At 40.8% G+C, this 26,612-nt stretch overlaps 2 protein-coding genes across 3 annotated transcripts in view; one reads left to right on the forward strand and one right to left on the reverse strand.

Annotated features, from left to right (window-relative positions):
• The window catches only part of LOC133221697 (pre-B lymphocyte protein 3-like), a 157,787-nt gene that overhangs the window by 63,031 nt on the left and 68,144 nt on the right, over positions 1 to 26,612 (forward strand). The window lies entirely within an intron of this gene.
• Positions 1 to 26,612, reverse strand: part of DGCR2 (DiGeorge syndrome critical region gene 2) — a 48,906-nt gene that overhangs the window by 21,161 nt on the left and 1,133 nt on the right. The window contains exons 2-3 of one of the 2 annotated variants that reach the window (XM_061370778.1): positions 10,050 to 10,082; positions 5,311 to 5,433 (exon numbers count right to left, since the gene is read on the reverse strand). In XM_061370778.1, the coding sequence (XP_061226762.1) occupies positions 5,311 to 5,433; positions 10,050 to 10,082 (156 nt within the window). The remainder of the gene's footprint in view (positions 1 to 5,310; positions 5,434 to 10,049; positions 10,083 to 26,612) is intronic. The other variant, XM_061370779.1, reaches the window with a different exon arrangement.

The following is a 26,612-nucleotide window of genomic DNA, read 5'->3' on the forward strand; positions in this document are numbered from 1 at the left end:
AACATACACGTGCCGAGCAGCACTGCATGGGGGAACAAAGAAGATGCCAAATGGAAAACTGTGTTTGGCGGAGCTGGAAGAGGAACTGCAATCTGCCACAAACACCAAGGTCTGCTTTGCACCAAGAAAAGGGCAGGCAGGCAGAAGACACTGACTGTAATAGAGAGAGGTCCTTGAAGGGTCAAGACTCAAAGGGGGATATACTGGATTTTGGGGAGTTGAACTAGCTTCCAGAGCTACTGTGTCACAGATGACAAGTCACTCAAGACAAACCCTTCAAAAGGATGGATGCACTGTGTCAAATTATGTCAAAATTAAACTGTGAAGCTGTCAGGTCTTGTCATATCTTATTTGTTCCAAGATTTGAGTTGCACCTGTTTAAACACAGATTCACAAAATTTACATAGGAAGCTGCCCTGTCCCCTCAGCGTCCAATACTTTGTCCAACACATTACCTACTACAGCTTGGAAAGCTTTTATTTCCATCTGATAATTTGAGAGGTGAGAGAACTTCAGGATAAAATCCAGTTCTGTGCCTTAAGATTTGGAAATACAGTTCAGAAGTCTCCAGAGAGGAGTGATTCTTCTGAAATGCTTTGCATTATCAATTGTTCTATGCTAGGAAATAAATGCCAACCAAGAACAGCATCCTGCTGCGCTGAGCACTATTCAAAGTAATAGAACAACAGTAAAGTGCTCGTAATAATTTAAAGGGGCTCATAATAATTTAAAGTAGGGTAAAAAGGATGACTCATATAGGAGTTCAGAAAGGGTTCTGAAAAAGGTGTGGAAATTATCAAGTTTTTATCATTATTATCTAGCTTTTAAAAAAGAGATGCACTAAGAAGTGCACAAATGACAAGAGCCACTTTGACCAAACATAATAAACTTGGTGAAACAAAACACAAAGTTGTTTATGATGATTGCAAAACTGTGCTGCATTGCTGCTTTATGGTACCTGCCTTCAGTGGACTCCACAAAGGAGATTTTGCAGCCTCAGAGATGATGTAGTGTGTATGTGTTGGGGTAAGTGACCTCCAAGTCTGCACATTTCTTCCTGATAGGGTATCTGGGGAAGTCCTTAAGAACAGCATACAAGAAGACATTACTCAAGATAAGCATCTACTGCTGGCTCCCCCATAAGGCTGTTTCCGTATGAAATTAGGCTCCCAATCTCAACATAAAAACATTTAAAGTTGTACTGTTTCCCATGGAACTGCAGGGCAGGTCATACCACCAACTATCCACTGCTTGCAACTGCTGGCCCGGGACCATGGCCACCGGGGTGGCCAGCTCTCCAGTGCTGACTGTGGCTTCAGGCAGGGAAAACCTGAAACTTCCCAGTGTTCCTGTTTCTGACCAAGCAGGCCTAGGAAACAGTACTGAGAAATAACCTATACAAGAAGAATGTGGCATTAGGCAAGTGTGCACTACGGGATGAGCTGAAGGGTTTCAAATTCAGATGCTGGAAGAAACCCAAGCACAGCTGACACCACAATCTCATCACTTATTCTTGGGAAGAATTCAATTTAAAACATAAATAAAAAGACAAAACAGACTGGTCACCAATATATTGCAAGCTGAATAACTGGTAGGCATAGGAATTACAACAGACACTGGAGTTTAAGACATCCATTTTTTTGTTCATACATAACAAATATCAAGTCTGTAGCATAAGATTAAAACAGGTAAACAGTCAGAGACACACTAAACCCTGCTCCACTTGTGCTGCTGTACATGAGTTTTGCCCAACAGGCCTGCAAAGATTACAGGATACTTGAAGAAGCTGATCTGATATTCTGGTAGAAGCAAGGCTGGAATTTCCATAAGCAGTAAAAGGCAAATTGCAGAGCCCTTCCTTCTTCAGGGTTTAAGTGCAGAACTTCTTAAATGCAGTGAAAACATTGTGTTACTCTTTTGAATACTTGTATAGAAACATAAGAGAAAGTGAGTAAAAATAAGAAATTCCCATTTGTAAAAGTCCATATTAAAGATATTAATGCCTGTTTCTACCATTTCACAGAATACACCACTTTGGGATAAACTATTTCTAGGATCAGTTACTGTCGATATGGAAGAGTACACAAATCTCCTAAGTCTCCATTGCTTAAGTGGAAGAGAGTTGCACGCACATGCTACATAAACCCTCCCAGCAATTTTTAGTATGCTCACAAGAGCAGGCAGCCAAGAGCTTTAGTCTACCAGAGATGAACTGAGGGTAATCACTGCTGCAGATTCCACTAATATTTGCTTGCCTAGTGGGAAGGGCAGGAGGAATAGCACTCCACACATTGCAAGTTTGGGACTGAAAGGAATTCCATGTTTTAGAGGAACATGATAATTCTGAAAAGAGACAGTAAGAATGAAAACAGCTATTATGACTACATTCAGAGAAATATATGGCCTAGCAAAAATAGGCATTTCATACATTTAATTCAGATGGTCAATGAATTAATGTTGTACCTATTTGTGTTCTGAAAAAAAGCCGTAAGAAATTATTCTAACAAAAAAGTTCTTAGGGTTTGGGCTGCTTCCTTGTACTTCAGGCAACATGTGATTACCAAAATACTTTATTAATTTATGATCTTCTGATTTTAATAGGAGTTTTGTTACTCATGTGAATGAATCAGACCTAGAAAAGGTGAACTAAACCAATAGTGACAAAACTTACAATGTCTTTGTATTAAACCTTTGAAAACACCAACATGCGAAGTAGTCATCGAAACTCACCTTCATCACCACCATAAAACACTAATTCACTGCCATTGATCTTTCAGAGCTCCTCATGGAGTGTGCCATTAGTAGCTCGAAGGCTGAAAAGTAACAAGCTTCCCAACCAGATTCAGAACCCTTCCTTGCAAGCTTTCTTTTCATGCTTCACAGAGATTTCATACCTTTTAATTTAAAGATACATTAATTCTCCATGTTTCACAAGTCCAGGTGGCTTCATTAACTTGTTCTTTTAGTGTTTAGTCTGCCTTTATTGAAATTAAGAACCTTAATTAAAAAGTACTTAAATTTAGCTGAATCATCTCACAATTGCTCATCCAAATCCAAAGGTATTTTCTAAATTTAAAGCTGCATCATTTCTTGTTAATTCAGTGGCCAAAGAAGAAAGTTATCATTCCTGAGTATGATTATGTACTACTATTGTTAGTAGCATTAGCTCCCCAATCAACTTACCAGGACTTACTCTCTCCTGTGACTAGTCACATATGTACAGTCTTCCCCAACATAAGAAAACCATGCTCTTCCAAACTTATTGTAGCCTCAGAATTTTTACTTCACCCTATTCCCCTATTCCAGCCTGCCATTCACCTGCACACCAACACACCAACCTGTTCTTATTCTTGACAGTTCTGAGTAACAGATGTCCTTCAACACCCATTTTGGGTCACAAAGCTGTCCCACCAATTTTTTTCTTATAGGTATAATAGAATTTTTACATCCTACACCAGTAGTTCTCGTTCCTCTGGTTTGCTGGCTACATACACTCCTTGCATTACTGTGCAAATACCCCAGTTCTTTCATAACCACCACACCCAGCTTTCTGGCTGTTTCACCAAGCACAGCCTTTTCACCAATTAGTTATCCAATTACTCTTCTCATCAAGTGCAATACTTTCCTTCTCTATGCTGTCCATCATTTTCTCCCCTAGTATTCCTTATGTATGTTATTCTCATCTTCCTGCATACAGACATGACAATGAATCAAATCTCTCCTACACATCTCCTTTCATTTCTTAAAGTTCTTCTTATTGCGTCAGGCCAGACAGCCCAGTGAGACCTACACCCCAAACACAAAAGCAAGGCCTATCTACTGAGAAATGTTACTTTCATTAAAATCCCTTTCCTAGCCATATACCAAACATTCTTTGTACCTCCAGTCCTTGAGTCAACATCATCCTGTTGCATCCTCCAGCAACAACTTAAATTGCTGATCAATACACTAGGCAACAAGAGACGATAAAAATACTGTTTTCTACTAATGTAAATGTTCCCATATTCCCGCAAGTGAAGCCTTCAGTGCTATCTGAGTAAATCCAAACATGACTTTGCTTTCCTCTAGCCACTGTCTTCCATTAACCTCCAGAATTTTACTAGGTCCGTATTTTTTCACATTTTGCCAAAGTTAAAAAGGACAGAAAATAACAGCACAACTATAAAGGCATTTTTCTTTAGGACATCCATACTGTAAAGAATATCCTTAAACAAGGTATCAATGGCACAGCTTATTTTTCAATGTCAGAAGAAACTACCAACAGCTTTTCCCCCCATGCTGTGAATACATACACTCACACAAACTAGGCAAAAGCTTTTTAGAAGAGAGCACTGAAAACATTCTTTCAATTATTTGTGTATAGCACACACTGGGGAGATGGGTAACTACAGCACAGCTTCAAAGTTTGTGTGTTAGATTTACTTCTCTAATTCCACTAGGAAACACGTATATTTAGAAGAGCTTGCTGCTGTAAAATACTGATGTTACAATTTTGTGGCACCTCTATAAAGTAGCTCAAAACTCAGAATGATGACAGACTGCATGCTGTGATGACAACTGAAAAGTTGATGTGATTCTCTCCCAAGCAAATTAAGTAGTTTAGTGGCAAAGAACTTCTTACAACAGTTTTTGAATGTAATTTAGTAACACTGTAGAGAAAAGTTTTAAGACACACAATAAAAGAGATGCACTGGCCTGTTTGTGAAGAACAAATAAAAAGGTTCAAAATTGTGATTACATATATTCACAATCAAAAACTTCTGTTTGCCTTTTTTAAGACATCTCAGTATCCAGTAGCTTTAGCAGAGAGCCACTGCTGGTGACAGGCTTCTGAGAGCATATGACCACAAAAGCTGATGAAGAGTTAATACACCAGCTTGTTTGGAAGAACAAAGTTCTCCACTTAAGCACAAGAAGTGTAATCAGAATAGGCAGCAATAAAACAAGCTCTCCACCTAAGTCCAACAGCGTCACCCAGTTTGAATGATATACACATTCAACCAAAACAGTAATTCTGAATTTAACCACAGGCCTATGTAGCATTTTCATTTAATCACGATTTTTAACTTGTCATGAAAGTCTCTTTTTAGAATACAAACTCTCATCTCCAGGATACCTAATCAGACTGTAAGGAAGGAAGCAAAAAAAACCAGAAGAAAAAAAAGGAGACAATTCAGAGTTTGTTAATAACGGGTACAGTTCCATCAATCACCACTATCAATTAAAAATAAGCAAATGACCTTAAAAAGTCAGCATACTGCTGCAAAACAAGCTGACACTGGGATGAGCAGTATTCTCAGGTTTACTTACCCGGACAGTCAACTTCATCACTCTCATCCTCACAGGTGGGCCATCCATCACACTGCCAATTTGAAGGGATGCACTGGATGGTACCACTTCGACACGCAAACTGCCCTGGGGTGCAGCGGAGCTCTAGGAAAGAAGAATAAAATTGTGCTTTGTTTGAAGTGTTATTTATTCTTGCAAGTTTTACGTGTATTAATCATCCATCACGTAACATATCACTGAATGTTAATGGACAAAACCTCTGGATAACTCAGCCTGTTAAAAAGCTGCTTTGTTTCAGACCACTTCCATGTGTTAAACTGTGTGGTTTTAACAGTCAGGAGGGCCACCTTCCTATGCTTGGGAAATAATTCTCTTAAACATCCTTGGTAAAACCTTCCTGATAAGGGCACCATGGGAGCAGCTATCACCACAGAGTTACCCATTTACTTCTTGTGGGGCACTGAGGACTGCTTATTCACTTTTCTCAGAAGCAAAGTTCAACCGAAATATGCTCTGGTAGTTACGTGCTATATCACACAATAAATTCAGACCCATATTTCCATTCCAATCACTATGTACAGCAGGACCCACTAGACTTGTGCAAACGTCCAGCCTGATTCAGAGCCATTTCACAGACTTGTTTGTAAAACAATTTCTATAGCCATGAATATGCTTTCACTTTCTAGCTTAAGCTCTTCTGTAGTGATTCTCCATGCAAACATATCCTTCACAAGAAACTGTCAATATCTGCAAACATTTAGTTCCTGCTTCTGTAAGAATACTGCCTACTTGCCATCATTATACTGTCAGACCTAATTAGCATTATAAAAAGTACGATTTTCTACATAGCTTTTTCATATCAATTCCATCTATCAAATGCCAGCACCTAATAATACAGCTTCGTTTTGTGTCCCTCAAAACATTTTGCATGAGAAAAAAAAACATAATCTGGCTATGTAAGTGAACAAGGGCAGGTCTGCAGGTCCCCATTAGCATCCATAGGTTCACTTCTGCACTGCCCATCTTCTGGATGGTGGTTGTGAAAATTCCAAAACCAACGTTTTTGAGCAATTTTGCATGTTTTCCTCTCAGCGAGCTACAATAATCCCAGGTAACCCATGTCTAAAAAATGACCACCTTGGGTGGGGGGGGGTGTGAAAGGATCAAGTAAGTAACTGTTTGCAGGGAAGAATTACCACACTAGCACGTTTTCTCTTGTCCACAGTATACAACCTAAAAGCAACTGTAATTGCAGTTATTACTTTCCTGAAACACACATTTAAGCTAGATCAAGACAGAGGTCACATTTAAGTGTTTAGACAACATGACCAGTCGTAATAAAACCAGTCATCATGCAATCTCAATAAAAGCTGTAACTGTACACCTAGTAATTGGTATAGGATATTGATAATAGGTTTCTAATTTGATGTTAGACTAAAATCCAGCTCCAGTACTGGTTTCTCTGCAAAGCACAGACCTGCTCTTCTAGAAAAATAAAAGCAGACACATCCTCTTAGCAACCACCTACTCAGAGCAAACATCCAGGTCACAAAATGGCTAAGAACTCACACAGACCTGCCAGACTACTGACAGCCACAGCCAAGAGAAGAGTGTGCTCACCCAGTTAAGAGTTTTACTCAGTCCAAAGAGCTAACAGGGAAAATAATAATAATCATAAAATAATCTATCACCTTAGGTCACAATAATTCCCTCTCCCTGAACAATAACTGAAGTTATTTTCTTTACTCCAAAGAGGAAAAGGGGGAAATAAAACCTGTTATTCCCCCAAATTAGAGGAATAAAAGGTTAAGCTTCACTTGCCCAATGTAACAGAAGAGGAAAATTTAGAATCTACCTCTAAATTGGAGGGGGGAGGACCCACACCAAACACAACCGAACACACACAAAACCTCCAGCTGAAATTGAAACTACTCGAATTTGAAGCTCACAGAAAGCAGCCAGTCTTCAGTAAATCACTGCAGCTTCTTTCACCACTTTTGTGCAATGTCAGCACGCAGCGGAAGGCTTCTTAGAAAGTTCTATCATTGCAGTTCCAAGCACAGAATTTACACTGGAGACTGTGGTAAATATTTTAACACATGAAAGACTATTCGCAGCCCGGTTCCACTTTTCTACTGCTGCATCCCCCTGTAGTTATAGCAAAATTCAATTCAAAGTTCGATACTTTAGATAAACCCTTAATTTCTTTACTGCTTGGTTGTAATGGAAGTCATGCACACACCCTTGTGAAGAAAGCTGTTCTGCAGCCCTCTGGTTTCAGAGGCAGCATCCACCAGGAGAGCACAAGTCAACATGCACATGGCAAAACCAGTATATTTTTGTCTCTACAATTTCATACACGTTATTACTGTTTTACGTACAATTACATACAACTGGCTCAGATAAAAGGATGACTCCATCCCAATATTATGGGCATTAAAAAAATGCCAGTTACATGCCGTAATGTCATTACTTCCTGTGCTACAGACACTCCTCTCTGAAGAATGTGGATACATGGAAGAGTAGAAAACATTTCTATTAAAACACCACTCCAACCAGCTGAACAATCGTTCCCAATGGAAACCATGCTATGTCAGATGCACTTATTATTTCAGACCAAGGAAACTATGCAATTCTACGGCAACGGCAGGGGGGAAAAGTGACACTGAAAGAAATACTGCAGAACTGAAATCTCCATTTTATGCAAACACTGCCAATACCAACTCCTGAGCTACCCTAAGCCAGGGCCCATGTCTCTACCTGTTAATGAACTACATAAATCCTGTGCAGTTATAGAAAGAGTTTCATCTGAATTGTTTTGCTTTGACATGATGACTATTGTGGCTTAACACAGAGGAACAAGATGCAATCATCTGAGAAATTCTAACTGCCTCTCTTACTTGTGCTCAGGGTGGGTTTGGACATAACTGATGGCCTCCTTTAGGACTGATGTTTAAGATCAGAAGTTTCAGAAGCCTCCTGCCACTGATGGAGTGCAGGTTTTTCCATTAAGGCCCCACCATACCCATCCTGGTGGCTGTCACCCAGACCAGATACAGCAGAGGGTGGGAAGGTCAGCAGCCCAGGCAGCAGAGCGCCTGCCACCATTCAGCCCTGTGTGTGCCACACAGCCCTGCACACCAGGCTCATGACTCCCACAGCAGAGCACATCAGCTAGCCAGAGCAGGGGCCTTCAGAGGTAAAATACATATATTAAAACAGACAGAAGCCTATAATGAACATACTTGGCCAAGGAACAGAGAAATTTGGGAGAGGTGAGGATGCACAGAACAGGTGCTAGTCGCTACAACCTTGTCAAGCACTTCATTTCAGTAGTCTATTGTTAAAAAAAAAAAAAAGTAAAAATCAAGTGATGGCACCAGCAGCAGAACATGATTCATGTATGAGCAGGGGAACAGCAGTACAACACAGTGTAACCATGCACCTTTCCTGAAATGCAAGTGATCACTTAGCTGATGGTCAGACTTTGTTCTTTCCAGGAGAGTGGTAAATAAAAAAAGGCTTCTTTATCCATACAAGATTCCAGTTCTTCAAAAGAACAGCAAAGTTCCAAAAATACCAGTCCCTGTTTTGTCCCTAAAGCCAGTTATCCCGCACTGTTCATAGCTATTGGTGGTAACTCACAGCAAAAACAAATGAGGAAGAAAACATCTTAACCTTTCACCTCCTAGCAGCACTAAAACCACTCATTTTCCACCAGCTGTTAAAGATAAAACATTCTGTATTTTCAAACTTGTTAGGAAATATGTAATGGCGCAAGTTCAGCTATAAGCCAGCAGCTGTGGGAGCAGAGGCACTGATACCACATTAGCTAACGGCATCAACAACTGCCTAGAAGTGAAAAAATGGAAATGCAACCACCTCCAGCGTTCATGTACGACGTGACAAGTTACAGCAGCACTATTATGATTCACATAAGAGATTCTAACATAAAAGGCTTCTTTTTCTTTCAAGGATCAGATGCAGCCTTAGCTCTGCTACAACACAAAATTTCGTGCACTGAAATTTCATTTTAAAGCAATTAAATTCATCTGGCACATGCTGGAAAGATGGGAGGCAAGTAAAACTTTGGAAATAGAAGCAGTTGTAGTTTTTGCACTACATGCAGTATAAACTTACAAAACATCACAAAGCTCAAGCAGTCTGAAAACACAAAAACACTTCAAGTGATGGTGTCATTATAGTCTCTTCACTTCAGCATCTCAAAGCACTTGTACAACATCAACCCTCAACAACCTTGCCAACCACAGCATCCTTCTGCCAGTGGTTACAAGGAAGTACAGAAAAATTGTACAGCTTGCCAAAGGCTACAGATAAGATAAGACTATGAGCAGAAGTCAGCTGTACTGACTGCTGCTTCCATGTTTTCATGACAACACTGCGTTTCTTGCCAAAAACCCACGGAACCTGCTGGTTCATCAGCACACCCCTACCTGAAGGAACGTCTGCCTGTCAGAAATATCAACAATTCACAACAACCCATTCACTGGTAACGCTTCACCTGTTCTCTCTAGCAACAGTTTATTGAGAGCTATGAATTGGCCAGAGACAGCAAGAAACTCCTTAACTTTATATACAAAAAGAAGAAAAATGGAAATCAGGTTCGGACCATACACTAGCTCTACAAGCTTAATATATAGCCAAAGATAAAACTTACTGTCAAGTGAAGGCCAAAAAAACCCAATAGCAATTTGCTGGGACACATTATTAGGGAACATAATCTGCCACAAGCCACTCACCTGAAAGAAGTCTTGCCAAAGCTACACATGGACCTGTAATTTGAAATCTGAAAGAAATCTTACAAAACACTTGGAAGCACCGGAAATAACATGCAAGATTATAAATACATTTAAAGTGTGCCATACAAACAAGAAATCCTCATCATTATTTTTCTAAGTTAGCAATGAAACAGAAAAGATTTTTCACTAATAGAGAAATTTAGGTTTCATACAGGGGAAAAAAACCCTAAGTTTGAGGTTGTTGCTTAGATCCTTACAGAAAGCTTTTCTTCCAGACATTTTCCCAATTACATATTGAATGCCAGGTGTTTCACAGCACTCATCACGTATCTCAACACAGGGCTCACCCAGCTTTTTAAGCTTTCTTTAGAGCATGCTAATTTCCAGATTTTCTGCTAAGCACTCAAAACAGACATTTACTAGAAGCATTTTCCACAGGAAGGGCTTCATGACAGATGCATAAAATACACACACACCCCCTGCTTTAATTTCCAGCTAGCTTCACATGTTTCATAAAACAAACACATTTTTGCCATTATAAACCAATCCAGGAAGCCCTTTCAGGTTCAATCATCTCTTGTAATCTTTCCGTGTAATTGAGAACATTTTCCTTCTGGAGCCTGAGCACTGGGAAGCCACCGTGCACCCTTCCTGCAGATGCACACTTGGTCAGTACACTGCCTGGGCATTACAGTACCTGCATTTTCTGCTTCATTTTAAGTCTTTTTGAGATGTATTTGATTAGGACACCTGCTTGCATTTACACTGGAACTAATTTCTTATTGTTTTATTGCAAAAGATAAGGGATAATTTGTCACTTAAATACACTGTTTTATTTGAAAGAAAGGCAGAGAGGATCTATATCCAGTACCTGAGACTACTTTTCCACGCAGTAAATCTCATTTTAGAGCTTCCCAATATCAAATCAAGATTGTTACAGGCGCATGAGGCAAAGTGTTGATTCGATACAAGTTCACCTTGCTAGTTCAGTTTCCTGAATGGATTTGATCAGTTGGCTTTGAAACTGCAAGCTTTGGATCAAATTAAGCTATTGTCTGTCTACATTAATTTTAAGTCAGATCAGCTACAGTCTGTCCCCTACAACCAGAAAGACCGTATGCTCCAGCTAATTTAGCAGAAATATAATTGTACTGAGCTGGTATCAAGTAATGTGGAATTTGGCCTTATAATAGTGGTCTGTCAATGAAGCTAAATCATCTCCTAATGTATTAGTTTTTAAATATTAGCTCTAATAGATGTTTTCCTATATGCTGGCATTACACACATCTCCTCAGAGGCAAAGCGGTTTGTTTCAGCCCTGTGCTACCAGAAGCTGCCCTGTGAACATAGCTGGAACCTTCACTTCCGTACCATAAGAAAAGCCTCGAATACCAACCAGAGTCACAGCTCTGATCCTGAAAACCTGCACCAGGTCACACCACCAGAGGGGTAGGAGAAGCTGCAGAGGTGAAAATAGCTCTTGGGAATGATCAAAAACCAGCAAGCTCTAAAAATGTCTGCCAAGTGACAGAAACCAACTGCATATGGACCTCAAAAAGCACCCTTCTAGCCTACCAGCACCATTTACACATCAAAACACTTTTGCAAAGACAAGCTGGTGGGTAAATGAGAATGCCTTGATACTATCTTCACAGGACTATTTATCCTCCTTCAGTTTAAGGCAGAGATGTTAAGAGTAACTCAGCCTGAAGAAATGCTACATCCAATAGAAATGCCAGAGGTCCTGTCTCAGGTACATATAATAAACATCTCCTGTACAGCATTAGGTGAACAGGAAGTTTTCAAAATCCAGATTTCAAACTTGTATTTTCAAGAAACTGAAGTTTACCATTACAAGAACCAGTACAAAACCAAACAGTTAAAACCCAAATGTCTCCAAAAGCAGAAATGACCAATGTTCTTAACTCTGATATATAAACCACTAGCAGCACAAAAACCCTGATGACTTGGCAATTCACAATTTAAGAGGTAGAGATGAGGAGCCAGAAGTCTAAATTAAAGGCTCCAAAATTACAAGTCTCAGTTCAGGAGAGTGCTTTGATACAGAGATTAAATTCAGTGACTGCAATCACTAATTATGAAAGTTTTGAGTTTTTCTGGTTGCAATGACTAAATCTCTATTAAAGAGATTCACCAGTCAGTAAAGTCTGACACTTGAAGAAATTCTTTTGGTAGCTAAAACTACAGATGCATCTGGCTTCAGCATTTACACAGCAACCATAGATCTGAAACTATTTCAGCTTTTAGTACAAAGAAATGCCACTTCTCATTTGTTACACTAATTGTTTGTTCTTGTCTGCTGAGCTTCATTTGTATGGAAATTGAAATTTGATTAAACGTACAAACCCAGTATTTAATGTTATTCAGTTAAAAGCTATTACTCTGAAATGCAAGTATTGGGAAGGATAAGCTTGAAGTACAGTACATGTTTTGGGTTTGCATGTAAGGTTTTAACAAATAGTAGCAGTTTTGTGTGTACCTCACACGTAGTTCACTCATTTTGGTCACATTTCTCAAGGTTGGGTCTGGTACATCCTCTAGCATAACTTTTATCTACAGAGTGAAGGAAAACAAAAGACAAAAATACTTCCTGCTTCCTCAGTGTAAGTCGTTCTTTGACCCCAAGCAGATGAACCATCTTGTAGAGAATCTCTGTTCTGGTTTCAGAGACAATTACAGCTAACAAAAGCCAATTTAAGCATTAAGAAAAACTCAAACTACAAGTGTGTAGGCCAGTAACTCCTCTTATTCAGATTTTAACTTGTCCAAAAGATCTTTCTTATATTAATACTAAACCTACATACTTAAAGGCCTGTACCTACATGTTGCACTATCGTTTCACATTTGGCACATTTAAGTTTACTAAAAGTGAAAATTGCTTTTTTCTTAAACCATTGTTTCTATATAACCCGATCCACTCCAAACTGGATGAGCACGATCAGCTCCTAGCATCTTCAGCAAGAAGCCTAACCCCCTAAGTCCTCGGCTCCTGGAGATTTTGCTCAACACCAGTGCTCAACAAATGCCTCAAAACAAGCATCAGAAACAACAACAACAAAAGGAACACCACGCCCATCACTATCACACAAACACATACACCTCCAGATCTAATATTTATGCTCAAGCGGAAGCATAACACAAACAGTATTTCTCTAGACTGGTATTTACTGAAGTAACAGAAACTTTAAAATATTCTTACTATTCCCAGTACCACAATGGTTTTATTAATTTAATACTCAGCAGATTCATGTAAAAACCTGTCCTTAATCTAGTCCTCTGCACTTGAAAAGCAGCTTTCGTAACTAGGACTTGTCTCAAGTCCACAGGCGAAGCTCACCAGGGCAGGTACCATATCCCAGAACTCCTGAAAACCTGCCAGCTTGTGAAGAACACTGCAGTCCTGCCCAGCTGCTGCTCCTGGTGCCCACAAGTCAGCTGCTGAACAGTGTTCAGTGACAGAGAAGCTGACTGCTTGAGGATGTTCTGACACATCACAGAATCACAGGATGGTTTGGGTTGGAAAGGACCTTAAGATCATCCAGTTCCAACCCCCCTGCCATGGGCAAGGACACCTCGCACTAAACCGTACCACCCAAGGCTTCGTACAACCTGGTTTTGAACACCTGCCAGGGATGGAGCATTCACAACCTCCCTGGGCAACCCATTCCAGTGCCTCACCACCCTCACAACAAAGAATTTCCTCCTTATATCCAATCTAAACATCTTTAAGCAGGTTTTGTTTTTAAACCTGTCTGTGAAGTATCACCAATCCCAAGCAAAGGCGCTGCTCTCAGGCAAGTGGAGCTGTACCTAAATGGTAGTATTTCCCCTCGGCTCCAGATCGCAGAGTTTTCTCTATCTATTAGTCTCCCACAGGTTTCTTTACGTCACTTGGTGCATCTTACTTCCATTCCATGGTTTTAAATGTATCCTTACCTCACTCACCGCCACATTCAGTGCAGCGGAGTACATACAGTAATTGATTACAAAGCCACAGTAGGTGAAAAACAAGCTACGATAACACCACCTTATTTTCAGAGTATTTTCACAAATCACCATGAGATAATTATCCATTCAACAGATGAACTGCATTAAAGTTTCTCAATAAAACTGGTTGTTCACTACTCTTCAAATTAAAAGCCTATAGATTAATTAAAATTTAAAACCTACAGAAGAATGAAAAAGCTATAGAAGAACAGAGCACTCCATTTTTGTGTTCAGATCTAATGCTCAGCCATTCATCTGTGCTACTGCAAATGTGCCTAAGCACAATCCTTAGGTCATGTAGCTCTGGTTCATCATGACCTGAGTCTGTGCAGGAGGGTATGGAAGCACAATGGTACATAGCACAAAGCCCAGGAAAGTAAGAACTGGGCCCCGTGCTATGCACACAGCCAAATACAACCCGCATCCATGCTCAAATTTAATTCCAGCTCCTGAAAATTAGAGACTCTGAAGTTATAATCCATTTAGTAGGAACACATCAGCTCCAAAAACAGATAAATAATACATGTTAGAAGCATTGGCATTTTTTGCATAACCTCAGCATGCAGTGTCATGAAGCAACCAAACCTGTGACAGCGCTCCAGCTAAAAACTGTAAATCCTTAATGAATAACTCTAATGAACATTCTGTATTACTCAGTGTTCTGTCATAGCAAATTATGTTAGATGATCCTAACATCCATCAAAAGATTTTACAGCACAGTGAGGAACAGCAGCAGTCTCCTTCTCATTACCCCCTCGTATATATTCTCAGGGTACCCTGCTCCCTGAGCTGGAAGACAGGGAGCAGAATGAAGCTCCTCTAGACCAAGGGTGCATGGTCAGTGACCTGCTACACCACTTAGACACGCACAGGTCTATAGGGCCAGATGGGATCCACATGAAGGTAGAGAGGCAGAAGTGCTCACCAAGCCACTTCCCACCATTTATCAGCAATCCTGGCTAACCGGGGAGGTATCAGTTGACTGGAGGTTAGCAAATGTGACACCCATCTACACAAACGGCTTGAAGGAAGATCCAGGGAATACAAGGCTGTCAGTCTGAACTTGGTGCTAGGGAAGCTTATGGAGCAGATCTTCCGGAGTGCCATCATGCATCACGTGCAGGACAACCAGGTGATCAGGCCCAGTCAGCGTGAGTCTGTGAAAGGCAGGTCCTGCTTGACTAACCCGATCTCCTTCTATGACAACATGACCCGCTTAGTGGATGAGGAAAAGGCTGTGGATGTTGTCTACCCAGACTTTAGTAAAGCCTTTGATGTCATTTCCATAGCATTCTCCTGGAGAACTTGGCTGCTCATGGCTTGGACAGGGGTACCGTTTGCTGGATAAAAACCTGGCTGGATGGCTGAGCCCAAAGAGTGCCCACAAATGAAGTGAAATACAGTTGGTGGCTGGTCAAAAGTGGTGCTCCACAGAGCTCAGTATTGGGGCCAGTTCTGTTTACCAATGATCTGGATGAGGGGATCAAGTGCACCCTCACTAAGTTCACAAATGACACCAAGTTGGGTGGGAGTGTTGAAGAGGCTTGGGGAGGAGTGGCTGGAAAGCTGCTCAGTGGAAAAGGACCTGGGGGTGTTAACTTGGCATCTGGCTGAGCATGAGCCAGCGTGTGGCCCACTGGACAAGGCGGCCAATGGCACTGTGGCTTGAATCAGAAATAGTGTGGCCAGCAGGACTAGGGAGGTGATCACCCCCCTGTACTTGGCACTGGTGAGGCTGCACCTCAAACACTGTGCTCAGTTCTGGGCCCCTCACTACAAGACAGACATTGAGGTGCTGGAGACTGCCCAAAGAATGGCAATGAAACTGGTGAAGGGTCTGGAGAACAAGACCTATGAGGAATGGGTGAGGGAATTGAGGTTGTTTAAACTGGAGAAAAGGAGGCTCAGGGGGTCCTTATCACTCTCTACAAGTACCTGAAAGGAGGCTGTAGCAAGGTGGGTGTTGGTTTCTTCTGCCAAGTAATAAGTGACAGGACAAGAGGAAATGAGCTCAGGTTGTGCCAGAGGAAGTTTAGATTGGATATTAGGTGAATATACTTCACCAGAAGGGTTGTCAAGTACTGGAACAGGCTGCCCAGGAAGTGGGCGGATTGCCATCCCTGGAGGTATTCAAAAGATGCATGGCTGTGGCACACAGGGTTTAGTGGTGGACTTAGCGGTGCTGGGTTAACAGGTGGACTGAATGATCTTAAAGATCTTTTCCAGCCTAAATAATTCTACAGTTCTATTCAACATTACACCTACACCCTGCACAGGCTTGGAACTGACTCAGTTTTTCCTTGCTCACAAGTGTCCTTCAACGCAATTCAGTGTCTGCTCTTTGTCCAGAGGCCAGACTCAATGTCAGTAAGGATGGGGAAAAAAATAATCAAAAATAATCAAAATAACAACAACAAAACCCAGCTATAACAGCACGAGAGACCCAGCATTCAGCCAGCGCAACAACATCAGAGCTTCGTGAATGGGAACCTTGGCTATGATTTCCTAAGACTTAGAAAATACAGACTGTGCTTTATGAATGCGGACGCTTATTCCTAAGACTGAAACAAAAAAAAAGCCTACTTCCTAATTCTTCAGTACTGCTAAAACCAAACAGAAAACAAAACTTGCTCCTTGAACTAAACTGAAAAAATATTGTGAATTAGACAATGCTGCGTTAAGGGCTGAAAAACAGTTTATTTTCATAGCAGTGATGATACCAGCTAAGCAACTGGCTTGCATTCTTTCTTTTCCTCCACCCTAAGAAACTGTTCTGTTAAGACAGTAAGTAAATAGGCAGAAGGGAAAAGCAAAATACAGCAGTATGGTACAAACAAAACCAAAGCCATGGGTACCGAGAACCCTTTAATATTGCTCAAAATCAAAGCCTACACTGTAGGCTCTATACTAACAACCTCTTTCAGGACTTCAGATGTTTTGTATGGCTTTGGGTGGGACTTTAGTACAATAGCGACAAGTGACCTAAACATGTGCAACACCAAATATTTGACTCTACAGAAAGCTGCATCTGCAAGTGGATCAGTCAAAGTGCCAATCACACCTCACAACTGAATTCACTGCATTTCTAGCTGGAGAAAAGTCAAGACCAGAAAAACACAGTAGGCAAGTTTTGGAAAGCCTAGAGCCAGCACAGGGGAAGGAAACCACAACCACCTTAAAGTTCAGAGGCCAGGACCCCCCAAAGTGCTCACACTGTTCAGTAGTTGCCAGCCCACCAGCACATCTGTATGTCACACTGCCACCACAGTGGGTGGTAATAGTGGCAGCTGGCAGCAAAGTGATGAGATCAGGGAACCAAACCTTTGCATGGGACCCAGGAGGACTCACAACCTCCTCACGCCAGAGGAGACAGAAAGGACATTGGAAGACACAGGCTTACTGTATCAGTGGTGTCAGGCAAAGGTACTGCAGTAGAGGATGTATAGAGATATATCCCTTTGGTTTCATTAGATCCCACTACTTATGAAACATGCTCATGGGCACTAAGAAAACAGCAGTATTCCTCACACAGAATTTAAATACAGTCACGCACACAACATATTAATTCTCCCATCAGATGCAGCAACAGAGAAAGTCCATTAAGAATGACATCAGTAACAAAATACTCCACAAGCCATCAATTCAGTCTAGAAAAGAGCAACACCACTGTTTGTGGTACTTTCACCCCTACAATCTGTATACCCAGGTCAGGGCAGATGGATTATCCCACATAGACCACAAGCACTTAAGATACCTGGGTACCTCAGATTAGCTACTACCAGGTTCCATCCTCACCTCAAACCTTTACCTTCTTCTAACCACACTTTTTACAACACAGTCCTCATACTCCACTGCACCTAAATACTCTAAACCATTCTATTAATATACACATATTCTTCTTGCTCATTTGCAGTTCTTCATAAAGTTGGGGTCATTCTGAACAAAGAAAAAGCATCTGGCTCTCAGCTCTGTCCTCACACCAATACAATCTCCAGTATACTTCAGTCTCCTCTGGGAAGTTCAGAACGACGTAATGATGCCAGCAAGCCTAGGAGGACCAGCGTAGTAATCAGAAGTATCTGAATACCAAAAACATTTCTTTTTAGTTTCTGACAGTCACTACACAAGCTGCTTGTTGGAAAGCCTCTAAGAAGTGATCTAAAGAAACTACCAGTAACAGTAATCAAGAACATACTTCTCTGTCTTATTATATATCCTATTACCTGACAGCTACCTACCTAAAATGGCCCCCCCAAAATCTAAGCATGTGAGGTAATTCCTTTCCTCTTCCAAAAACAAAAGGTATTCTCAGGATTAGGAAAGTACACATCGGATCAAGTCAGCCTGGACAAGTATTTGTCCTTTATGCAAAACAGTTTCCACTTAAGAAAGAACACTGGGGGAAAAGTATCCCTTTAACCAAATAAACTGTAGGTGGCAAAAATATAAATCTAAAATGCTTTATAGACATCAGAGTTTTCCACAGAGGAAAGTTAAATCTAAATCCAAAGTTTTACATTAACTACATTAGTATTTTCTTTAGATCAGGTTTCAACAAGAGTATTCCGATGAAACATGATAACAGCAATTCAAGAACTGTCAGAGCAATCAAGGCTAATTTGTAGCCACCATTAAACTGAAAGTAGGAACTGCCAGATTTCAGCACCATTAGCTAGCAAGCCCATTTACTTTCAACAAGACAACACATGTTCCTGATTTGCAGGAAAACACAACTTAGTATCTTTTTTTCCAGTAGTATTTAAGCATATCCTTAAACTTTCTGCACACGAGCAATCCAAACAAATCCAATGAAAATACACAATGTAAGGCCAAACATGTATTTACAATACCTTGCTGAATTAAAACATGAGGAACTGCAGGAGTCCTTAATACCAAACAGGTGACAAAAATCTTACCTATGAAATCAGATATTTTTAACCACTCCACTCCAAAAATTAATGCCATTTCTTAATTACAAAACCAAATGAACATTAAGAGGCTCTCTACAGGCCCCTAAGGAAGGTCATGGTCTTAAACAAGAAAGAGTCTAAACAATCTTAAACAAGAATCTAACAATTCAGGGAGACAAGAAACCTGCAAATGAACACTAATCAAATGAAGGTCACACTAAAAAAAAACAAACCCTTTTGCTCCTGTTTCATTTTCTTCTTCACATCTTGTACTTTCTTCTACACATCTTCACATCTTGATTTGATGAGCAAGGATCTAGAACACTTAAAAGCAAAAATCTGATATACAGAAATACTCTGACCTCAAATACAGAAAACCTGTTTTATCCTTTGCAGAGTAGCTGGTGCAGTGTCAGTTATTACAGCAAATGGTTCATGCTTTGAAAAGCATTCCCCCCCTCAAGTGAACCCCAATGTGGCAGGAATGGAGGCAATGGAAATCACTTCTGCGTTTGTCCACACTGTATGAGATAGTGTCCTTTCTTCTTCCATGCTAAAACAAATACCTAGACAGAAATTTCATCTATCAAACCCTTAACAGCTCTATCAGAAGCCAACAAATAAAAAGTCCAACACACTTATGAAAAGCCACTTAATCTTTTAAGATTAGTTTTCTCATTCCCCACCCCTTCTAGCAGCTCAAGTACTGCCGGCACTCTTCAGCTTATCAACTAGGTTTTATACCACACGTGTGTCAGGTACTGTAACATGCAACTTCATCTTTGCCATTTTTTAGCTAAATAAAAGAATTACATTCAACTCCATTATTGTTCAGAAAGACATAGACAAGCATTCACTCATTACAGCACCCTTGAACCATTTCTCTCCAATCTGGTACCACCTGAGTTGAGGAGGGATGATGCTTCTGATGAAGTCTTTGCGCTTGGATCTCACTCCTGCAAGACCCTCGATTTTTAATAGAGATTTTCCCAAGACCTCATGAATAGATGACATTTATGCTACTGTATTTTAGTCAGTAAAGAGTAATTTAAGTGTAACGAATAATATCACAAAGTCAACAGAGAGAAAACACAAATGCAGTTTTGACCATCCCTAGGATAAAATAAGTTATAACATGTTTTAGAAGTTTTGCATACACAAGGCAAAATGCTACTTGGGCACAAACTCAAACCAAGCAGGTGTTAGAAGCAGGATTATTTGAAGTGTATAAAAGAAGACACATTATTTTTAAGTCAGAAGAAACCTTTGTATTTAAGTTGCTAAATAAATAAAAGCAAAGATGAAACATACAGATACTGAAGGACAACACTAACCCAGTTTTAAAGCTCCACACTCACACAAAGGTGATGCTTGACACCTACCCTTGTATCACCACATCTACCCTCCTACAGAGGTCTGAGGTCAGAGATGGGCTGGGAGAACCAGGCTGGAGATTACCTCCCTCCATATGCATCTAAAGGCTGTGCTCACCCACTTCGAACCTCAGCTGCTGTGGTACTGCCAACTCTACATGCAGATTTAGTGTCAAAACACAAACCAATGGAGGCTTCAGCATTTCAAAGTGACATCTGAAGCTCCCTCAAGAAAACAAAGCTGCAGCGAGCCCAGAACACCCAGCATCGTTCTACCAGAAATGGCTCTAAATCCCATTTTTCTACTAGCTTTTGATCCCAAATAATCTCACTGGGTACCCCAAGTAACTGGTCTCATATGGGAAAGGTACAACGAAGCACAGATGAGGTATATGAAACAGAAGATAACAGAGGAAAAACAGTTAAATTCATGAAAATATGACAAAAATCAGTAAGTAAGAGCAGGAATGTCCCAAGAGCAGTCACCAAAAGCTAATTCTACATTCCCACCCACCAAGGTGGCTGACAACTGTCAAGTGCTGATCAACAAACAGAAGCTAAATATAATGTTTAGATCAACTTATTTTAATTTGCTAGGAAGCCGAATGTTACTTTGTTTAGCTATGGTTAATGAGGCAAATATCAATTTCCATTAAAATTATAGTTCTAAATAATCTAAATGCTAGGGTTCAAACACAAACAGTAACTTCCTCAGGAATTCTACACAGCAAATACCATTAAAATGCTGCTCACCAACCCCAGAATTAGCAGGCTGACCCTTTAATACGAAGACAAAATTAAAAGTTTCACAGGAAGCCACAAGATGCCAGAGGATTTCACAGTTTGGGAAATGCAGACTAAAGGTTAATCCCCAACTCACGTTTTTAAGCAACTCCGTTGCTAGAGTTCTGCTACAGCTGCTCAGTGACTTCCCAAAAGGAAGTGTCATTTCTCTTCAACTCAGTAAGTTCTTTACAAAACCACCACTGGAAGTACAACGCAAAGGTGTGAGTCTGCCACACAAGGATCCTGAACAGTACATGCCCTCCAGGGAGTGGAAAGCCAGGAAGGAACAGGCACTGCCAGGCATCAACTACACTGATTGGTGCTGAAAGACTCTGAGGTCCTGGCACTCAAACAGTCCTGGAAACTGTCAGTCTGTTCTTTAGAACTGTAGCATAAGAGAGACACGTGCATGACACTGTATTTAGACAGGAATAATAAGCTGCAACTGCAGAACAAGCAACAGACTGGCAACTAGACCTACCAAAAGAATCTGGCCTTTGGAGTCTATCACAGGAAGTCATTAAAAATGCGCTAAACAAATATGCTTCAGTAATTGCCTAGGTTTACCAGATTCTGTTCTAGGGCAGGAAGACAGATAACCCAATCTCTTAGCACCCCTTCTAGCCATAACTTTCTATCAGTCTACATAGGACAAAACATTAGCAAGCCTCTTCCCATCGCAGGGTAGCCCTTGAGATGACACAGGCAAAGATCAGCAGAGCCTTTTATCAAGGCAGCCATTAGCCATGCTCTGTTTCTTTTCCATCTCAAGGACTTCCTTGTTCAGAGTACCAGTGCAAGAACCCGTCACACACTTACTTTAAAATACAAAACAAACCTAAGCACCCACGTTAACCCCTGAAGGGCAGGAGCAGCAATGCCCCTGAAGCTGCTCCAGCCACGCATCAGGTACCAGAAGTTCAGGGTACGCAGACTCTGCACAGTATGACACATGCAAGTGCAACAGGAAGTTTTGTTAATCACAAAAGCAGCTGTTTATATGCATTCCATAGAATTAAATGGGAGCTTATAAAAGTTGCAAGAAACCACCATGTACAAACCCACAGACCCAGGCATTACTCAAAAAGGTGGTTACTATACTTGCATTACAGCTCAACATCAGAATGAAGCTAATTCCAGAGGACAGAAGAACGCATTGAAGTCTTGGCTGGGTTTCTGACATTCACTGGGGAACTCTACATCATTCGTATTAAGTATCTAAAATTCTCCTCTCTTCAAGCTAGCTGTGCCTTTCCCCCTAACTACTGAGAAAGCAGCAGCACTTCCACAGCTGCCTCCTCCCACTACAGAGAGAGGCTGCAGCAGTTCTCCACCACTTCTGCTGTTCTGGCCTGATCTTCCTCTACTCCCAAACCTACAGCAGGGGCATAGAAGTCACTTGTTTGCAAACCCCTACATTCCCCCTCTGATTCATTACTTCTCAGAACCAGAGCAACACATGCAAACAGTCCTCTGCCTACTAAACCCTTTCTCCTTTACTCCGTAGCCATTGCTAATAGCAAACCCACTTGCACCTCAAAATTTTTGCCTTATAATTAACAACAGGAATTACCAGCCTTAAAGTATCAGACCTGCTAACAAGGTTTGATACCTTCTGCCTTGCCTCTCTACTACAGTCATAGCAGCAGGAAGAAAGCCTTTTCAAATCCATCAGGCTTGATTTGCAGCTCATAACAGCAAACAGCAGAGCACAGAACACCAGGAAAAGAGCATACCGACAGGTAACAGTAGAAGAAAAAAAACACCTAAACCCAGTAGATTAAGTAATAAGGGGAGGATGGGTAACATAAAACTGGAAGACAGGACAGCCCTACTTGTAGCAGAACTGAGGTGTGATAAAAACCATTCTGTCTGTCCCTGAAACCTAGAAGCCCTCACTCGGGAATTCAGCTAAATACAAAGAGAGGGACTGTAGTTAGCAACAACATGGAACCGAGCAAATACTACTCACCACATGTCTCACTAAAGTAGAGACAGTGAACAAAGAGTAAAAGAAGGGCTTTCACTTGCCTACCAACAAACTCTTTGGAGCAGAGGAATGCTGTGCCCAGGTCACATTTTGACATTTGCTACATCTGCATCTCCAACTGAATTAACTGGTAACAATTCAACTAGCCAAAACCAGACAGGTTAGGTCACAGCACACTAGGTGAAAACATTGTCTGTGGGTTTGTTTAGACTTCTGCTCCAGGAACCCTCCCTTGCATTTAAGACTTACAACTTTTAACTAAGTGACAAGAAAGATTTGGTAATTTAAACACAGTTGTCAATGGTATTGTGTCAAGGTACCAACACAGCGCAAACCTAACTGCCAGCTGCATACCAGCAAGCACCAAAGCATATGAGAAGTTCAAACTTTAAGCTAAAATTGCAGGTCTTTTTAATTGCACCACTTGTGCTGGCAAGTCTTTAAGCACTGCCGATTAGGTAAGCTGTGCAAAATTCTTAAAAACAGAACTTGAGTAATAAAGTGACTTCCTCTAGCTAGCTTTGAAGTGGAGAAAAAAAGCTGCAAGAACAAGAACTCAATTGGCTTTTAGCTTCCTGGCAAATGCTCTAATAAGAAAGCCCATGACCTACATTCACAAGGCGCTGTACTAAACCACTATTACAAAATCCAATATAAAGCCTGACCATGTTTAAGTGTTTTCCATTAGCAAGCAGCAGCATCTTGTTAGAGAAATATGAAAACATGTTATTGTCTTCAGTGATGATGATACTAATTAATCCTCTAAACACTCTTCTGAAACATGCCATGCAGATCATTCCAGACTGTTTAAGTTCCCCGTGTTACATAAAGACACCAGAACCTCTGCTTTTCGACTGCACATTAGATATTAACAGAAACAGGAATTTCTCAACCTGTGCGGCAAAACAGAGCTCATAACAATTTACCTCTCTGACGTTCTTTCGACAGCCAACAGGAATGCAGCGGTGTTCAGAAACTCGGTCTAAATCGGAGCTAGAGCCAGAACGTTTTATTGTAACTCTGTTAACACACTGCTGAAATATTTCTTCACATCAAGCCAGCAGCTCTCAGCCAGCTACTCAGATAACCTGAAGCAGATGTTTAGAGCTGTCCCGGAAAAGATACTATTAAGCCAAACCCTACTGTAGTAAATACCCCCAAAAACAAGTGTCTGAACACCAGATATAATCAATTCAGTACGCATTTAAAGAAAACATTTACTTCACTGTACACTCGTATAGTTGGAAAAGTACAACATATTCAGCTTCAATTCACATCAGCAACTTCCAACACATAATGAGGAACACAACTCAAGGAGAAATGCCCTACTTTAAAAAACCAAACTCTTCAACAATGTATTATAAAGCAGGCAACTAGTCAAAACAAGCAGCTTATGGTCAAAACAGTTAGAAAAGGAAAGAGGAAACACTGGGACAAAAAAATCATCTAAACAGAGATTGTCAAAGGCACAAAATTACCATTAAATGCTCACAGGCTCAGAAGAATCTAACTGCCCACAGTACCGTGAGGAACCCAAGCCTCCAGCTAGGGCTGGTGCCACAGTAGGTTGGATGTACCTGATGCTGTTAGTGCTGGCAGTAGCATAAAACAGACTTGTGTAACCAAGATGGAAAAAATCAGAGGAAAAAAACCAAAAGAAATTCTCACTGATTTCTCTCTTCATTTACTAAACTCCATGTCCCTTAAATGCAGGAAAAAAAAAAATAGGTCCATGTAAAATCACTGCCTTTCAGATTGCCTGAAAAGATACTACAGTTGAGGAGGCTTAAAAGGAGGTTTTATTTATCTGAAGAGTACAGCAAGAACATGGATACAAAGCTAGTGTCAAATTAACATGGAAGTACAAAGAGGTGCCTGATTCGCTGGGACTGAATTGTGAAGGGACTACACATTCATCTCAGAGAACATAAAACCTCCCATCACTCTGCAGCACTCATTTGATAGCTCTGAGCACATATTTAAGCTAAGAATGATGCAGGCATCCTTTCTAAACCAGTAAGACAGTTGCTACAATACACAGGTTTAAAGAAGGAAAAAGAAAAACCACCATCACTAGGAAGAAAAATTCTAAATACAAACACTGTTTCTGAGGAAATCCATGTATCTCTCCCAAAAAGAGAAGTGAGACTTCTTCACCACTGATTAAAATTATAAACTTGGTTCTGTACATCTGTACTTGCACAAACCAGATTTTCCCTATCTGCATCCTTTGTTTCAGGATCAACCCACACATTATTTAATCAAGTAAAGGGGTGATCTATTTGACAGGGTAGGCTTAAGATATTAAAAGAAGCAAGCTAAAAAGCAAAGGACATTGGCAAAAAGAGATGAGGCCACCCTGAAGGAATGGGATCTCTCCTGAGGAAGAATGAGAAGCATCACCATGGACAGCTCAAATACCAGAATCATCCAGAGCCTCCAAGTAAGAAGGATGGGTGAGACTATTCCAAATGGAATTCAGAAATCCCTCATACAGCAAGGAATTCCAGCTGCAATACTACATCCAGTTGGATTACTTCACATTAGGTTCAAGAATACACGTGGTTTGAGCAAAGCTCAAGGAACACATACAGACTTCCCACAGAGAAATCCTAATGCTATGGGTTTCAAAGCCAGTGGCACATAACCTGAGCAGATAAAGAGTTCAGGTTTGTTCACATGGAAAATGCTTCTGCCAGCGTGGCTACAGCACCACAAATCTCCAAAGTAGGTACAACACAGCACCACTGAAAACATCCATTTGCCCTAAAGAAGCAAACCTCAGTGAGAAACTTGTCTTCATCCATGACGCATCAGGCAGAGATGTGCTATCAAACTGGAGCGACACATCTTCCGACACAAAAGGAAAAAGCCGTTTTCTAATTTCTAGGAGGCTACAATGCTCAACACCAACAGAGTTCAGGATCAAACCTGCCCTCTTGTTAAAGTACACCGACAGCTATGAACCTCTGCTGAGCCTTTTCAACCAGTAATTCAGCTGTCTGTAGCACTTGGTGCCAGCTATAAAGGAAGTTGCTTGAAATCAGTTTTACATAGCATCTTCTCCCACGTAAAGCCTCTAGCTGTAATAATGCTAGGTTAGCAACTCTGCTTTTTTTTTTTTTGGCTACTTCAGAGCATATCATAGGCCCTGTATATACACTGCACTGCCAAAAAAACAAGCTAAAACAAAACAAGGAACACACAGAGCAGTTTCAACACCTAAGTTGGTTATTTCAATAAGACTGCCTACACTGACCCAATTGTGTTTCAGCTGTACTGGGAACTTGCTTAAACACAGCTCACTAATGCTGTTACGTTTTATTAGTCTGGGTCATACCGGCTATTTTGAATAGAAAGAACAAGGGGATTTCGAAGCACACCATCGTTCTTTCTCTCCTGTTTATAAAGGAGTGAGTATCACCCAGCAGCAGTCGCATGGTGTGACGGGAGGATGGTTTCCAAACCTGCAAAGCCACTCCAGGCAGCCTCACGC

Source organism: Neopsephotus bourkii, unplaced genomic scaffold, assembly GCF_033783945.1.
Source record: "Neopsephotus bourkii isolate Nb327-2 ecotype Australia unplaced genomic scaffold, CSIRO-AGI_Nbou_v1 NB_1542, whole genome shotgun sequence".
NCBI lineage: Eukaryota > Metazoa > Chordata > Aves > Psittaciformes > Psittacidae > Neopsephotus > Neopsephotus bourkii.